At 32.4% G+C, this 18,224-nt stretch overlaps 1 protein-coding gene across 2 annotated transcripts; it reads left to right on the top strand.

Annotated features, from left to right (window-relative positions):
* Nucleotides 1–9,586: 9,586 nt before the first annotated feature.
* Nucleotides 9,587–14,086, top strand: LOC114174199 (CTL-like protein DDB_G0274487). Of its 2 annotated transcripts, none has more exons than XM_028058990.1 (7): nucleotides 9,587–10,035; nucleotides 10,468–10,963; nucleotides 11,067–11,250; nucleotides 11,355–11,579; nucleotides 11,701–11,817; nucleotides 12,477–12,710; nucleotides 13,602–14,086. In XM_028058990.1, exons 2-7 carry the CDS (start codon nucleotides 10,551–10,553, stop codon nucleotides 13,815–13,817), a joined length of 1,389 nt encoding a protein of 462 aa, XP_027914791.1. In that variant the 5' UTR covers nucleotides 9,587–10,035; nucleotides 10,468–10,550; the 3' UTR covers nucleotides 13,818–14,086. The 2 variants fall into 2 exon arrangements, with proteins under 2 accessions (XP_027914791.1, XP_027914789.1); XM_028058988.1 differs by having other exon boundaries at nucleotides 10,463–10,963.
* The last annotated feature ends 4,138 nt before the right edge of the window (nucleotides 14,087–18,224 follow it).

Genomic DNA, 18,224 nt, shown 5'->3' with positions numbered 1-18,224 from the left:
TGGGTATGGGTATGGGGAATCCCCGATTTTTTCAATTGGGTATGGGGATGGGAATGGGGATGAATATATCCCCGCCATATTTCCATCATCGTTTAAATTATTAAAATATTCATAATTAATTAAGTAACCCTATATATTCTTTTTATTTTTTATTTCTTCTAAATATTTGGTTTGTCATGAAACTCATTCGCATCTCCAATATATTTTTTATCTTATCATAATCTTTATGTAATTATGCTAAAATGATGTATGTCAATTAAAAAAAATTATGTCTAACATTTGAATATTTCTATTATTTTTTAATATTTTTATTTATTGTATATTTTCCTTTCACATGAGAATGTTTAATACTCTTAATTTAAGTGTTTAATAGCATAAACATTTCATTTACTTGGTAATATAAAAAAATCTTTACTTATTATTATTGATTTTTATTTCATTTCAAGAACTCTTTTATTTCGCTAAAAAAAATTGTTATTTCTCAACCATTGAGTATATATGTTGATATTTGAAAAGTTTTCTTACATCTTTAAGATATTTTTCATCTTATCATACCCATAATTATATATTTGTTTTCTTTTGTGTGATTCCTTCCAATAGTCTCCAAATTGTTTATAAGACACACATTTGTTAATTTTTTAATTTTTTTTTTGTTTATTTTCATCATGTAGAATACTATTTCGATAAATTTTATCTAATTATTTTTTATTTTCTAACTCATTACAATCATACTTTAAGTTTTTCACTATAATTGTATAAATAATTTTTATTTACTACAATATAAAAATTTAATGTAATTGTCATGAATATTTTTTATCACCATCCAACATATATTGAAGTTTAAAAGATACAAGATCTATGATAAAATTTTATTATGTTTATTATTTGTTCTTTGCGTCGTTTCTTTATCAACCATTGAGTATATATGTTTATATTTGAAAGTTTTCTTAGATCTCTAATATATTTTTCATCTTATACCCTTAATTATATATTTGTTTCTTTTTGTGTGATTCCTTCCAATAGTCTCCAAATTGTTTATAAGACACACATTTGATAATTTCTTAATATTTTTATTTTTTGTTTATTTTTATCATGTAGAATACTATTTTGATAAATTTTATCTAATTATTTTTTATTTTTTAACTCTTTACAATCATACTTTAATTTTTTCAATATAATTGTATAAATAATTTTTATTTACTATAATATAAAAATTTAATGTAATTGCCATGAATATTTTTTGACCATCATCCAACATATATTGTGGTTCAAAAGATACAAGATTTATGTTAAAATTTTATTATTATGTTTATTATTTGTTCTTTACGTCATTTTGATCAAGTGATGTATTATAACTTTTATTAGTGTATAAAATATAGATTCATTATAATTTAAAAAATTGAAGTAAATAAACATTTAAAATATATTTTATTTTAAATATTTTTTTCCTTTTATATTTTTTAAAAAATATTTTTTCCTTTTATAGTTTTTTTAAAAAATATTTTTAAAGTTTATCAACTAGGTTTCATTAATGTTTACAAATTTAATAAATGTTTTGGTTCTCATTAAATTTTATTTGGTATTCTAATCTAAAATGTAAACCATTATAATTTATTTCAAAGTATTTGATATCAAAGAAACAACCATACTCCTAATATTGAATATTTGATAATATTATGTTTCCTTTACCGTAATTTTTATTATTTTATAAAAATTAGTTAAAATTAATATTAAAGTAGTAAGTAAATGGGTACGGGTATGGGTACAAGATTATACCCGTTATCCGATGGGGATGGGGATGGGACAAAAGTTTGATACCCGTTGGGTTTCGGTATGGGGATGGGGATGAATTTTTTTTACGGGGATGGGTACGGGATAGTGAAACCCGTCCCCGCCCCACCCCGTTGCCATCCCTACCTCCCTTAAAAGTTCTTCCTCCCACACTTCTTCCCAATCTTCAAGTGAGGATGAAATCAAACCTAATGAAAGAGGTTTGTTGGTGGTTAGGCGCATGCTAGGCCAAGTGCCTAAAGAATTTGAAAACCAAAGAGAAAATATTTTTCACTTAAGGTGCCAAATCAACAACAAAACTTGCTCCCTCATAATTGATAGTGGAAGTTGTGTTAATGTGGCTAGCACAAGGGTTGTGGACAAGCTTGGCTTGAAAACCATCCCTCATGCCAAGCCCTATAAGCTTTCTTGGCTTAGTGAGGAAGGTGAAATTAAAGTGGATAAACAAGTCCTTATTAACTTCTCCATTGGAAACTACAAGGATGAGGTATTATGTGACTTAGTGCCCATGGAAGCAACTCACATTTTATTAGGAAGGCCATGGCAATTTGATAGAAAAGCTTTTCATGATGGCCATGCTAACAAGTTTACCTTTAGCTTCCAAGGCAAAAATATCACATTACTACCTCTTTCACCAAGAGAAGTCAATGAGGACCAATTGCAAATGATTAAGAAAAGAAAAGAAGAGAAGGCGCAAAAGAAGGCGCAAGGGCATGAGTCCAAGAAGAGCATGATCACTCTCAAGGGGGTGAAGAAGGTAATGCTTGCCCAAAAACCCATCTTCCTAGCTTATCCTAGTGAATCTTCCCCCTCCTTCCAAAACCCTCACTCTAGATGTCCCTTAGACTTGTCATTAGTCTTAGATGAGTTCAAAGATGTTTTTCAAGAAACTCCAAAGGGTCTCCCACCCCTAAGAGGTATAGAACACCAAATTGATTTCATACAAGGCTCATATTTGCCTAATAGGCCAGCCTATAGGACTAGTCCCGAGGAGGCTAAAGAAATTCAAAAACAAGTGAATGAGTTGTTAGAAAAGGGGTGGGTGCAACATAGCATGAGTCCTTGTGCAATGCCTGTGATCCTAGTCCCCAAAAAGGATGGAACATGGAGAATGTGCATAGATTGTAGGGCTATCAACAACATAACCATCAAGTATAGGCATCCCATTCCTAGGTTAGATGATTTGATTGATGAGTTACATGGTGCAACCATATTTTCCAAAATAGACTTGAAGAGTGGGTACAATCAAATTAGAATCAAAGAAGGTGATGAATGGAAAACCTCTTTCAAGACTAAGTTTGGATTATATGAGTGGTTAGTCATGCCTTTTGGCTTGACCAATGCACCTAGTACATTCATGAGACTCATGCACCATGTTCTTAGAGAGTTCTTAGGGAAGTTTGTTGTGGTATACTTTGATGACATTTTCATTTATAGTATGTCTCAAGATGACCACTTGCATCATTTAAGGAGTGTGTTAGAAACCTTAAGGAAGGCATCCTTGTATGCTAACATGGAGAAATGTATGTTTGGGATGGATCATGTGATCTTCCTAGGTTTCAAAATAAATCAACATGGGGTCCATGTGGACCAAGAAAAAGTGATGACCATCAAGGATTGGCCTCCCCCAAAGAATGTAAGTGAGCTTAGGTCTTTCCATGGGTTAGCTAGTTTCTATAGGAGGTTTGTGCCAAACTTTAGCACCATAGCTGCCCCTCTCAATGAATTGGTCAAGAAAGGTGTGGCCTATAAGTGGGGCAAAGATCAAGAAAAGGCTTTTGAAACTTTAAAACAAAAATTGATCAATGCACCACTCTTAGCCCTCCCTAACTTCTCCAAAACTTTTGAAATTGAGTGTGATGCATCCAATGTAGGCATTGGGGCCGTGCTTCTCCAAGAAGGGCACCCCATAGCTTATTTTAGTGAGAAACTCAAGGGGAGTCACATCAAATACTCCACCTATGACAAAGAGCTTTATGCTCTTGTGAGAACTTTGCAAACTTGACAACACTATCTTCTTTCAAAGGAGTTTGTGATACATAGTGACCATGAGTCACTCAAGTTTTTGAAAAGCCAAGGCAAGTTAAACAAGAGACATGCTAGGTGGGTAGAGTTCTTAGAACAATTCCCATATGTGATCAAACATAAGCAAGGAAAGGCTAACATTGTGGCGGATGCACTTTCAAGAAGGCATTCCCTCCTTTCCATTCTTGAAACTAAATTTCTTAGTTTTGATCATATTAAGGAATTGTATCCAAAGGATGTTGATTTCTCCCCCATTCTTAGTGAGTGCCACCAAGGGGCTTACAAAGACTTTTACCTTCTCAATCAATATCTTTTCAAAGGTAAGAGACTTTGCATTCCCCAAGGTTCCTTAAGAGCCTCACTCATTAGAGAGGCATATGAAGGAGGATTAATGGGGCATTTTGGGCCAAACAAGACTTTGGAAGTATTGAAAGAACACTTCTATTGGCCTCACATGAGGAATCATGTAGATAGGCATTGCAAAGGTTGCATAGCATGCATGAAAGCCAAGTCTAGAGTCCAACCCCATGGTCTTTACACCCCCTTGCCTATCCCTTCCAAGCCTTGAGTTGACATTTCTATGGATTTTGTCTTAGGTCTCCCAAGGACCAAAAAAAGGTAGGGATTCCATTTTTGTAGTGGTTGATAGGTTCTTTAAGATGGCCCATTTCATTCCTTGCCATAAGATTGATGATGCAACTTATATTGCAAATCTTTTCTTCAAGGAAGTGGTAAGACTACATGGCCTACCTAGGTCCATTGTAAGTGATAGGGACTCCAAGTTCCTAAGCCATTTTTGGAGAACCTTGTGGGGTAAACTTGGCACCAAGCTTCTTTTCTCCACCACTTGTCATCCCCAAAGTGATGGCCAAACTAAGGTGGTTAATAGAACCCTAGGGCAAATGCTAAGATGTATGATAGTGCAAAACATTAGAGAGTGAGAGGAACTTCTTCCCCACATAGAGTTTGCCTACAATAGGGTTGTGCATTCCACTAATTCTCATTCCCCTTTTGAGGTTGTGTATGGGTTCAATCCCCTAACTCCCTTAGACCTCCTTCCCCTACCCACTCATGAGGCATGGACTTGCCAAGATGGTGAGACCAAAGCTAAATACATACAAGACTTGCATTCACAAGTCAAGGAAACCATTGAGAGGAGAGTTAAGAAACAACAAGAGGGTGGTAATAAGGGAAGAAAGGAAGTCATCTTCCAAGAGGGAGATTGGGTTTGGCTTCACTTGAGAAAGGAGAGATTCCCTACTCAAAGGAAGTCTAAGCTCCTCCCTAGAGGGGATGGCCCCTTTCAAGTCATTAGGAGAATTAACAACAATGCTTATGAGTTAGACTTACCCCCAAGCTACAACATAAGTAACTCATTTAATGTTTGTGACCTTTCTCCTTTGATGTAGGGTTTAAGAATTCGTGGTCGAATTCTCTCCAAGAAGGGGAGGATGATGAAGGCATGACCACCTCCTTAGAAGCTCCCTCAAGAAGGATCACTAGAAGCATGTCTAGAGGAGAGTCTTCTATTCCATCACCTTTATCTTTGTTTTGCATTACTTTAGTTTGAATTCCCTAAGTTGGTTTCTAATTGATTTATTTTGGTTGACTTGTTGACTTTGATCCAAAGTTGACCTTTGACCAAGATTAGATTAACTTAAACCAACATGTTAATCCTTGTTTGTCTTGTTTTGTAGGTAATTAAGAGAAAGTAGAGCATGGCTAGGTGGCACTTGGTAATTGGAGCACTAGGATGAAGTGGAAGAGAGAGGAAAGCAAAAAGCATAAAGCAAAAGCAAAAGTAGACATGTACCTTGTCTCCTTTTGTCTTTGTGGTTTATGTCTTAGAAGGTCACTTGGTCTCCTTCCTCTTTTAGCCTAGAATCCTCATGGGAATGCTCGATGTCTGGCCATGAAGCTCGATGTTGGGCCACGAAGCTCGATGTCGGGCCACGAAGCTCGATGCCGAGCCACGAAGCTCGATGAAAAATAATTTTGGGCCCTGATGCTCGAAGGCAATTCTGAGACGCGACACTCGATGAAAAATAATTTCGGGCCACGAAGCTCGTTGAAAAATAATTTTGGGCCCCGATGCTCGAAGGCATGTCCGAGACGTGACGCTTGATGAAAAATAATTTCGGGTCCTAATGCTCGGAGGCAATTCTGAGCTGCGACGCTCGATGAAAAATAATTACGGGCCCCGATGCTCGAAGGCAATTCCAAGACGCGATGCTCGATGAAAAATAATTTCGAGCCCCGATGCTCGAAGGCAATTCCGACACGCAACACTCGATGAAAAATAATTTCGGGCCCCGATGCTCGAAGGCAATTCCGAGACGCGACGCTTGATGAAAAATAATTTCAGGCCCTGATGCTCGAAGGCAATTTCGAGATGCGACTCTTGATGATAATTAATTTCGGGCGCTGATGCCCGATTCAAAACATAACATTTGATGATTTATGCAAGTAAATGAGAAGATCAATTATATACTAGAGAGTGCCCGAGTAAGTGAGAATATGCAAAATTGAGAACTCGGAATTTTCTGAGGATGTGTTAATTGCAGGTGTTGGAAAATTATAATATGCAACACTGAGACCTCGGTGTTTTAACGATGATGTGTTAATTGTAGGTGTTGGAAAATTATAATATGCAACACTAAGAGCTCGATTCATGACCGAGTGATTAATTATTTTGGAGTTTTATAATGTGTTTGCAGGATTGAGAGCTCGGTTCATGACCGAGTGATTAATTGCTTTGGAGTTTTATAATGTGTTTGCAGGATTGAAAGCTCAGTTCATGAACGAGTGATTAATTACTTTGGAGTTTTATAATGTGTTTGCAGGATTGAGAGCTCGATTCATGAACGAGATTGAGAGTTTGGTTCATGACCGAGTGAAGATAAATAATCAACCAGCAACAATGAAGATAAATAATCAACAAAATAGTGGGGAGTGAAAACAAAGGATTATACAAATATAATGAAAAATACCTATGAGAGTGAAATCGTGCAGAGGAAGAAAAAGGATGGTGGCAAGCAAAGAGTCAGATCGTGAGAGAAATATGGGAAATGAAAAGAGTAACTAGGGTAAATACATGTGTCTCTCTTTAGCTAGCTTATCTTTGCACTTGTTGATTATTATGCTTTTTCTCTTCCTTTTGAGATGATCACCTATTTGGTGGGAGCAGATGAAGTTGTAGGTTTAAAGACACCTCTGGAGATGAAGAACTATCAGTTAAAATAGTAGAAGGTACTAGGGAGTTTTAAGTGAGTGGTTAATTTTGTATAGGACTTGTTAGTAATGTTTGAGTGTATAAATGGTATATGTTTATACTCCTATTTTTGTAATGTTGTATTAATATACTTTATACATTATAATTTGTGTTGAATATTATGATGAAGTATTCTATTTTATTAATTTTAACTTATTAAAATAGATGTTACAATTACATATTAAATTTTTTATCTATTAATTTATAAAAGTACTCCACTTTTAGATGTGTTATTAATATATATATATATATATATATATATATATATATATATATTAATTGATTATTCTCGTAAATTATTATATATAATTATAAATTAGATGTGTTATTAAGACTAGCGAACACACAGACGCTGTTGCACTTGTGTATCTGCATTTTTAATTTTTATAAGATCAATAATATTTATTTTTAAAACATATATAATAAATTTTAAAATAGTTGTTAAATAAAATAACTCTTAAAAATTTTTTTAGAATAACGGTCAAAATAAAAAGGATTTAAAAAAATAGTTAAAGATAAACTAATTATAAAATAATTAATTTTTAAAATAATAATTAATGGTAAAATTGGAAAATGAAAAGTGGACACAAGAAAAAGAATCCTCTTTATATATAGTTATAGATATATATTTTATATTAATCGAGTATTTTCATAAATTATTATATATAATCGGAGATTATTATCGTTAAATATGACTAGGGATGGCAACGGGGTGGGGCGGGGACAGGTTTCACTATCCCGTACCCATCCCCGTAAAACAAATTCATCCCCATCCCCATACCCAAACCCAACGGGTATCAAACTTTTGTCTCATCCCCATCCCCACCGGATAACGGGTATAATCTCGTATCCATACCCGTACCCATTTACTTACTACTCTAATATTAATTTTAACTAATTTTTATAAAATAATAAAAATTACGGTAAAGGAAACATAATATTATCAAATATTCAATATTAGGAGTATGGTTGTTTCTTTGATATCAAATACTTTGAAATAAATTATAATGGTTTACATTTTAGATTAGAATACCAAATAAAATTTAATGAGAACCAAAACATTTATTAAATTTGCAAACATTAATGAAACCTAGTTGATAAACTTTAAAAATATTTTTTTTAAAAACTATAAAAGGAAAAAATATTTTTTAAAAAATATAAAAGGAAAAAAATATTTAAAATAAAATGTATTTTAAATGTTTGTTTACTTCAATTTTTTAAATTACAATGAATCTATATTTTATACACTAATAAAAGTTATAATACATCACTTGATCAAAATGACGTAAAGAACAAATAATAAACATAATAATAAAATTTTAACATAAATCTTGTATCTTTTGAACCACAATATATGTTGGATGATGGTAAAAAAATATTCATGGCAATTACATTAAATTTTTATATTATAGTAAATAAAAATTATTTATACAATTATAGTGAAAAACTTAAAGTATGATTGTAATGAGTTAGAAAATAAAAAATAATTAGATAAAATTTATCGAAATAGTATTCTACATGATGAAAATAAACAAAAAAATATTAAAAAATTAACAAATGTGTGTCTTATAAACAATTTGGAGACTATTGGAAGGAATCACACAAAAGAAAACAAATATATAATTATGGGTATGATAAGATGAAAAATATCTTAAAGATGTAAGAAAACTTTTCAAATATCAACATATATACTCAATGGTTGAGAAATAACAAAAATTTTTTTAGCGAAATAAAAGAGTTCTTGAAATGAAATAAAAATCAATAATAATAAGTAAAGATTTTTTTTATATTACCAAGTAAATGAAATGTTTATGCTATTAAACACTTAAATTAAGAGTATTAAACATTCTCATGTGAAAGGAAAATATACAATAAATAAAAATATTAAAAAATAATAGAAATATTCAAATGTTAGACATAATTTTTTTTTAATTGACATACATCATTTTAACATAATTACATAAAGATTATGATAAGATAAAAAATATATTAGAGATGTGAATGAGTTTCATGACAAACCAAATATTTAGAAGAAATAAAAAATAAAAAGAATATATAGGGTTACTTAATTAATTATGAATATTTTAATAATTTAAACGATGATGGAAATATGGCGGGGACGAGTATTATGGCGGGGATATATTCATCTCCATCCCCATACCCATACCCAATTGAAAAAATCGGGTTCCCCATACCCATACCCATACTCAGTCAATGCGGGGATTCCCGTCAAAACGGAGACGGATTCGGACAATACCCACGGGAACGGGTTTATTTGCCATCTCTAAATATCACATCAGGTAAAAAAATTAAAATTTTTAATTTTTAAAAGGTATAAAATTTAAAGCTAGTGCAATATTGCTTCGCTTTAAAAGCCACACAACCTAATTAATAATTTTTATTTTTCAAACCAGCTTGACCAACATTATGCAATTAGGTAGATTCCTCCATTTTCTTATATTGATATTCATTATTACACCGACAAAGGTCTCAGATTTGCTTTGCAATAATGAGTACTCATACTCTCACCATGCCACTGCCAACCCATTAACTTCACACACCTTCTGCCTCATTCGCATGGCAATACTACAATCATGGCGCGTGGCACCTTCCACAATAGTTTCCTTCTTTCTCTCTCTTCTTATTTTACTCTCTGAAATTTCCTAACCCAACTTCCTCTATTAGCCGTTGAGAGTGTTTCAGTTTGGATTTACCCTCCATTTTCACAACATTCTCTGTTCAACTCTGTTCTCTCATTACTGTTTTTAAATACTATTTGTTGTTCAGTGCCCCCCATTTAAAGTTTTGGCCTTTGTCCCTTATGACGATCCATTGATCAAATTGATGCATCTCTTTCTCTCTCTACATCAAGTTACTATGTTTCTTCTTCTCTCACTATGGTGGACTCTCCCTCATTCTCTTCCAATTGTTCCACCACCAACAATTAGGTACCTTGGTCACACTGTACACTTTATCTGTTCGATTTCGATCACCATTTTCAGTTTTTATTTTTTTTCATGGTCTTATTCTTCCTCAATTACTCCTCACTGGAAAACAAAAAACAGAAGTCAAAATCACTTCTTTCTTTCTTTTTCTGATTACCGTCTTTAAAGAAAAAAATATCACATAAGGGCATAAAGTTTTCCTTTTCAATCATGGTAAAAAAAAAAATCTTCTTTCTGGCTCTTTGAGATCGTGGGGGGAAACATTTTTTTTTTATAATTTTTATTGATTTTGCTTACCTCAGATGAAAAAAAAAATGAAAACGTTAGTTTTTAGCTGTTTACTCTCTGTCTCTGATTGTGATCTGTATGTAGATACCATAATAACCTTTCCTTTTTGTATTTTTATTATTTTTTGCTTTTCTGTGTGAAGAGTAGTGAGAGATGAAGCATTATAGTTTTTGTTATGAGAAAATGTATTGTGGGGCTTCAAAGAAGTGATAGTGATTTGGTGGCAAGAAATGGAGCAACCGCGGCGGTGGCACGACGTGTTCTGGCTAGGAACCTTTGTTATCCATTTGGTTGGTTTGGGTTTGGTTCTCGGGGTTTTAGGCCTAAACAGGTTCAAGCAAAAGAACAGGCTTGACATTGATAAGTACACCTACCGGTTTATGGAAAATGAAGCTGGTTTGACAGAGGATTACTGGCCGCTTTATGCGGTGGCAGGAGGCATTGGAACCGCACTTGGATGGAGTTGGTTGTTGCTGTTAGGCTCACGCGCTACCCAGATGATGAAGGTGTCTGTGCACATCCTCACCACTTACCTTGCAGTAATCAGTGTTTTGTGTTTCTGGGCTGAACAGTTTTTCTGGGGTGTTGCCTTTGCTATTGGGGCAACCTTGCAGTTCTTGTATGTGATTTCTGTCATAGACAGGTATGGTGTTGATGAATGTATTCTGTGTTTGAATTGTTGCTGTTTTTCCTCAATCTTTGTTACTGCCTTTTCTCTAAAACCTTCATGCTTTTCTCTTCTCCAGACTACCATTTACAATGTTGGTTCTGCAAAAGGCTGTGAAGATGGTATGGAATCTTCCTGAAGTTATGAGAGTGGCATATGCATTTATGCTTGTTGTACTTTTATGGATGGCTTTATGGTCATTTGGAGCTGCTGGTGTTGTGGCTTCAAGCATAGGTGATGGTGGACGCTGGTGGCTTCTTGTGGTGAGGTGGCAAGTTTTGTTCACACTTGTTAGAACTGGTTATTTTGTTGCAGCAGATTGTATAATCTGATAAACTGATATTACTGTGATAATTCATGAATGCAGGTCCTCTCTGTAAGCTTATTTTGGACAGGAGCTGTGTTGTGCAATACTGTGCATGTCATAGTGTCTGGGACTGTGGTTCGTGTTACTATCCATGGTGGTAGAGAGGCTGAGTCTAATCCTGCTAACTCCTTAATGAAATCTTTACAGTATGCTTTAACAACATCTTTTGGCAGCATTTGTTATGGATCATTATTCACAGCAGCTATTAGGACACTGCGATGGGAGGTATTAGCTATTAGCTACCATTTACTTTCTGTGAATTATCTTAAATTCATTTCCTTTGTGTTTATGGAGGAGGTTATTTATTTAGTACTTTTAATTCATCAAAATTTTTGATGACTTCCAGATAAGAGGAATCCGGTCAAAGATTGGCAACAATGAGTGTTTGCTTTGCTGTGTTGATTTCCTCTTCCATCTTGTGGAGACTCTTGTCCGATTCTTTAACAAGTATGCATATGTTCAGGTTGACTTCTGTGTCTATATCAGCAATCATTCACTGTGTATGATGTATTTTGTGTCATCTGTGAGAACTGAAATTCTAAGAGAGAGATATTACTGATTTTCAACTAATTTAACTACATGTTACTATATTGAGGCTAAAAGTGAAAATACAATGACAGTTTTACTTAAGGCCATTAGAATTAGAAGACCTTCCAAAAGAGACCTATAAAAATAGTTTATAGTTTTGGCTTATTATGGTAAGCTTCTTGATATTACTTATCAAAATAAACTCATTCTAGCTTAATTCCACAAGTTTGATGGGTATATTTTTGATATGGGTTATTTTTGGGTAAATTTTTACATGAAGACTTACGGAGAAGAATATAAGATTGTCAAATAAATATTTTGTTTTGTTTTTCATAAGTTGAAATCTACTTGTGCATCTCAGCTTGTGAAGTTAAATAAAAGAGCTTTATTAAAGTTAAATGATTTTAACTTTTCTGAGGAACTCAAATGATTTTACTTTCTTATTTTCCTCCTATAAATGCTTATAGAGAAGATTATCTAAAACATATTTATCAAGTATATGAGTTTTATTAACTAAGCTAGTTTTGCAGAGACCCCAAATATCTTAAACTTGAAATCTTTATGGTTTATGGTTTATGGTTATGTACTGTGCAGATTGCAGTTTATGGTAAAAGCTTTAATCGATCTGCTAGAGATGCATGGGAGTTATTCCAGTCAACTGGAGTTGAAGCTATTGTGGCGTATGATTGTTCAGGTGCTGTGTTGCTAATGGGGACCATATTTGGGGGCCTGATAACTGGAACTTGCTCTGGTGTTTGGGCCTGGATGAAATGGACTGACAGGGCTTTTATGATTGGGTTGACATCTATGCTCATGGGGATGGTATTGGTAAGTTTGTTTAAAGTTTTGGGCTGTTATAGAAATTTCTGTCATCAAAAGCACCAAATATTTGTTTTAGTAAACAAAGTTGTAATCTTTGCTAGCATTTTGCAAAGATTAAACTACAGAGATTTATTTAAGGGCTATAATTCAATGCAATCTATATAAATGACAAAACTTAGTGTAATGCATGCCTTGCTCATCATCATTTATGATTATATGTTTGCTTGTTTGTTCGTTGTGGATTTTTGTATTTGCTAAAACATTGTGCTAGTGAGTATCTGTATGCATTCATTGTGAAACTCTGCATTAGCTCAGCAGAAATTTCTTGTTTTGAGAAAACCTGTTGTGAAATCTGATTTTTGCATTGGAATGAGTGGAACGTTTGGTTCAGGATCTCACATCAACTAAAGATATAGCCAAACATAAATACGGTGCAAATATCACCTCTATTCAATTTCGTTAGGTTGAGTTACATTTAAAATCCACTTTCTAAAGTGGCATAATAGCTTATCAAAGTTTATCTTAGCTTGGTTTGTTGGGTATATTGTAGTATCAGGTATAAGCATATCACATGTTATCTTAACTAAGTTTGTTGAGTCTATTGTAGTAGTACAGGTGTTGAATTGCACTATTTTTACACTTGAAATCTCAAATCTGGGGTGAAAATTCCATGTGTGGAAGTTGATTTTTTGTGAACCAATTAAAAATTGGTTAATAATAACGGCATGGTTGTAAGAATTTTTAGATTATTAAGATATATTACTGGTGGAAGGATCTGTGCACTATTATCAAATCATCAATTGACATATAATTGAAAATTTTGAAGTTTTGACCTACAGTTATTTGTTTGTATGTAGTATGATGCGTGCATGTTTCATGAAATACATGTATTTTCAGGTTGGAATAGCTATGGTGGTGGTGGAAAGTGCTGTTACATCCATATACATATGCTATGCAGAAGATCCCTTATTGATTCAGAGATGGGACACTGAATTTTTCAACCACATGTCTGAGACACTGCACCAACGACTTCAACATAGAAGTTCACGTGCCAGGGAAGTTTTAACCCACAATCAGCTTGATTCACGTATAGGAGAACTCTCTTCTATTTGAGGAATCTTTTGATGTTACACTACAATGTCAAATCCTTTAGTTTCATTTTGTGACTATAGGGTAACAGGGTAACTTCACATTACAAGTTTGAGTATGCAAGTTCCATGCTCCTTTTGTTGCCTCAAGCAAAAGCAAAAACTGTTCTTGGTTATTGGCAGCATAAATGAATACTTAATGTGCTCTACAAAATGTACAGTTACTTGCCAAAGGAGATGATTTCATTTTAGAGACAGTTTTAAAATTTCAACATGATTATTACATTTTAAACAGTGAATCTTCAACCTCTTAAGATACAAAAACAATATTTTTGAGGCTCAAGTGTTGGTGCTGGTAATTGTAGAGGTTTTACATTACATGCATACTATTTTAATTCTATATAAGAGAATATTGTTCTATAATGTGGCTTCCAAATTTGGAACCATTTTAACAAGTAAAAAAGCAATTAAGAGATGTTGTAAACAGTTTTATATTGTCATTATAAACCACCTAAATTTTGTATGGAAATTTGTTGAAATATTTTAATAGTTATATTAATGATGTGATTAATTGGCCATGTAATATTATTTTAACTAATATTTATAATTAGATGTAATAATTAAATTTTAAAGAAAAAATAGGAAGAATCTAATCTTTAGATCATAACTACAAGGATGAAAACTTACTCTTTATACCTACAATGTTATTTTTCAGTTTGATTTAAATTACATATAATAGGTCATACAAAAGGAGATTTTATATATTTGAGACTTAAATAGTTTTAGCAATATTATGATTACATATGTCATGGAAACCAGATCGATGGTGGTTAAATCGATTAAAAAAACTGTTTCAACAATAAAAAATTAATAAACAACACTTTTAACTCTTCATATAGAAGAATCAGCCTAAAGTATTTCAATATTCATGTTCATCTTTGATATCAAGAAGCATATTGTTTCTTCATGCATGATCATCTATACGTGTGTTCGTAATGTGAAAATGTCACCAAAATCTGTTGCAAGCTTTATCTAATTTTATAATTGAATTAAATATAATTCTAGTTTCCAAATTATTATCATAAATTATTTTATTTTTAAACTAAATTATATATTAATTTATTTTTAAATTTTATAAAAGTAATATAATATGTCATCTCGGTAAAAAAATGTTTCTCCTTGTTATAAATGAAGTTGACAATAATCTAATATAAATTCATATGTTTTGAATAATCTATGATATAACCTTTATATGTTTTGAGAAAAATGTATTATATGATTTTTCAAAAGGAAGTTATACATTGATCTATAATATGAACTCCATATGTTATTTGTTAATAAAATATATTATTTTCATAGAATGTAAGAATAAAGTAGATATATAATTTAATTAATAGATAAAACACAAATTTTAAAACAATTTAAAAATAAAAAATATATTTAATTGTGTATTTTTTTACAATTACAAAACCATATAAATAGGATGAATGCGTTGCAATTACTATATTTGAGAGAATTTGTATCGAGAAGGCCTTGGCAGCAGTGACTTACATCTTCATTGAAAGAGTCATTCTATACTTGTTTATGGAGGATTAGGATTCGATTTTTGCATAGTATCTTTAGATGAATCAAATCTACTTGTGGTGGACTCGTTTAAACAATTAATAGAAAGCGAATAATTTATATCATGTGTTAGTTCATTGTTTTATTAATTTTTTAATTTATTTTATTTTTCTTAATTTAAAAAAAAGTAATATGTTAAGCTAGTATTCTGTCACGTGACAATAATGTCATGTGTCAGGGTGACTGACACATGTCACTCTCAATGTCACTTTTATATTCAATTTATTTTCTATCTTCGTTATTTTTATGCAATTCAATCCCAATTTTTTTTAAATGAAGTAATTTTGTTGCTTCCAAAAATTGAAGTTAAATTTAATTTTTTTATAAATGTTATAATGATATTTTTATTAAAATTCAATTTTTATTAAATATTTCTAATTTAGGGCTAGAGTTGATTCAAAACTAGAATGAAAATTTTGAAGGAAGAACTAACACTATTGGTTTAAAAATTTAAGAGGTTAAAAATCACATAAAGTATTTAATACTTTATGTGATTTTTAGGTCAAAAATCAATTAAATAATTTAACCTAAAAACCAATATAACATTTATATAAAAATTAAATTTGGTCTCAATTTGAAAAAGGACAAAATTACTCCATTTTAAAAAAATAGGACTGAAATAAATAAAAATAACGAATATAGAGATCAAATTGAATATAATACACTGACACATAGTACTAACACTAATACATGTCACTAACCTTGACACATACATTGCTATTACCACGTGGCACAATGTTAGCTTGAGACACGGACATTTTTTTAATTAAGAAAATAAAAAAATAATTAAAAAAATCACGAACTGACACATGACATACATTGTTCAATATTCATTAATTATTTAAACGATATTAGAAAAAATGACTAAATTGACAAAATTAACGAAATTTGGGACCTTATTAAAAAAATAATATATTAGGACTGAATATACAAAATGGAATGAAAATATGGACTAAATTAGTATTTAACCTTTGAATTTAAAAGCGTTTAAGTGATGAATGCATTCATTGTCAAGACAAATTTCACAATCAATTCACTTATATTGTGGGTCAAAGCCACAAAAATCCTTAATTCATTGGATTCTTGCCTTATATTAATTGTTATCAACAAATCATACATTTCATTTCATAGATAATCTTTTTGGTATTTTTTGTTGTTAAGGATGGGCTAATGGAAGAGTTAAAATAAAAGCAAAGTGTAGAATGGTAGATAAAGAAAAGGATGATGGGGAAGGGTTTTCAAGAATGTAAATTGCGGAAAAGTAAATTATCAATGAGAGTAGTGACCCAAATTGCTACAATCAACATTGATTTTGCCATGTATTCATGTTTGTGGCGTTCTTAGTATGGTTGAAATTGTATCCATAATTTTTCACATCTTTTTTACATTTGATCTAACTATTTGTAAAAGAAAAATACATGTAACCTCCCTTTCTAACTAGCTTTAGTCTCAATTTTGATCTTCCTTCTCTCTATGCTTCGATCCATCAACTTTTTATGTCTTATGCTTTGATCAATTTTCCTTTCCAATTCTACTTGTGCTGACACATCCCATTTTCCACATTTTTGTTTGTTAATGCGCTTGTCACATCTTTCGTTTCAATTGCCTCTCGACGTCCTCAATAAATGCCCCACAAGAGAATATTGATTTATTCTTCCCTCAAAGAAGTATTCTTTTCATACTTGATTGGAATCTTTAACTCCAAGACATTCCATCTTCTTTGCGTTGCACACTTTCACATTGATTGTAAGAAACATCACCTATCTCTTTACAACTTTTGCATTTAATGCAATGTCCACGCCCAACTGTCGTTACTAAAGTATTAATATATTACCCCTTAATGGCCCCAACCCATTTGCACTTCATTTTGTAACGCTTTTTCAAACTTTATTTTATAATTTATCGAGTTCTTCTTTTGTTCCTCTTTACGCGCCTATCTTTGTACTTTTATTTTTTTTGTTCTCTTCCCTTCATTGTACTTGTTTTCATCCTTAAACCCAAATCATTCCCTTTTACCTTTTATGTTGCTCCAATGGCTTTTTCCTCACAAAATGTCTCTCTTTTACCACCCTCCTCGACTAGCATAGTAGAGCTTGATGAACACCTATTTGCACTTGTTCTCTACTTGAAGGAAGAATCCAAGAAGGCCCAAGAGACCCAAGTATTAATCCCTTACATTATAGGCGATGTAACATATGCTTTTAGAACCTACCCCCTCATCCCCCTAATCCCTTACACATGGATTTATCTCAAAATGCAAGTAAGATCTACTGTTTAGGTCCTTTTTCCCCTAAACCTAATTACTTGAAATGGTTAGCAAGGGTTGGTGCCTCCTACATGACTCGTTGGAAACGATTGGCATTTGTCCAAACACAATCTTTCCTACCTTAATTTTTACATGTTCAGTGTTGTCGTTCACCTTTGAAACAAAAAGCTCAATGCTCTCGAGCTACCTTACAAGCCCTCTACTCCCACCTTACTCGACTTGTTGTCATCATGGGTCTAAAACTAAAACCTTTTAGTCGCACCTACCACATTGTTGCTCTTCCTCATGATACTACCCTTCAATCCCAGATTCAATGGGACAAGAAAGCTTATGGGGATTTCTTGGCTGCACATTTCGTCTATGACCCTTTGATTCTTGTTAGCTCCAAAGAACACTTAATGTTTCTTGTGAATTGGTTATGCACCCAAGTCTTTTTATCTCTCTGGATTCAAATTTCTCCTCATTTCTTTAATTTAGCCTACCTCCTCCATATAAGGTCCCCTTTGATCTGTTTGGCCAAATTGTAGTTGTATAGTTATTGTA

This window comes from Vigna unguiculata, chromosome 2 (assembly GCF_004118075.2).
Source record: "Vigna unguiculata cultivar IT97K-499-35 chromosome 2, ASM411807v1, whole genome shotgun sequence".
Classification (NCBI taxonomy): domain Eukaryota; kingdom Viridiplantae; phylum Streptophyta; class Magnoliopsida; order Fabales; family Fabaceae; genus Vigna; species Vigna unguiculata.
This window is presented reverse-complemented; position numbering and strand designations above follow the sequence as displayed.

Coding starts and splice junctions, on each gene's coding strand:
- LOC114174199 (XM_028058990.1), top strand. CDS start 10,551: ATGGAGCAACCGCGGCGGTGGCACGACGTGTTCTGGCTAGGAACCTTT. Junction 10,964..11,066: donor GTGATTTCTGTCATAGACAG/GTATGGTGTTGA, acceptor TCTCTTCTCCAG/ACTACCATTTACAATGTTGG. Junction 11,818..12,476: donor ACAAGTATGCATATGTTCAG/GTTGACTTCTGT, acceptor TGTACTGTGCAG/ATTGCAGTTTATGGTAAAAG.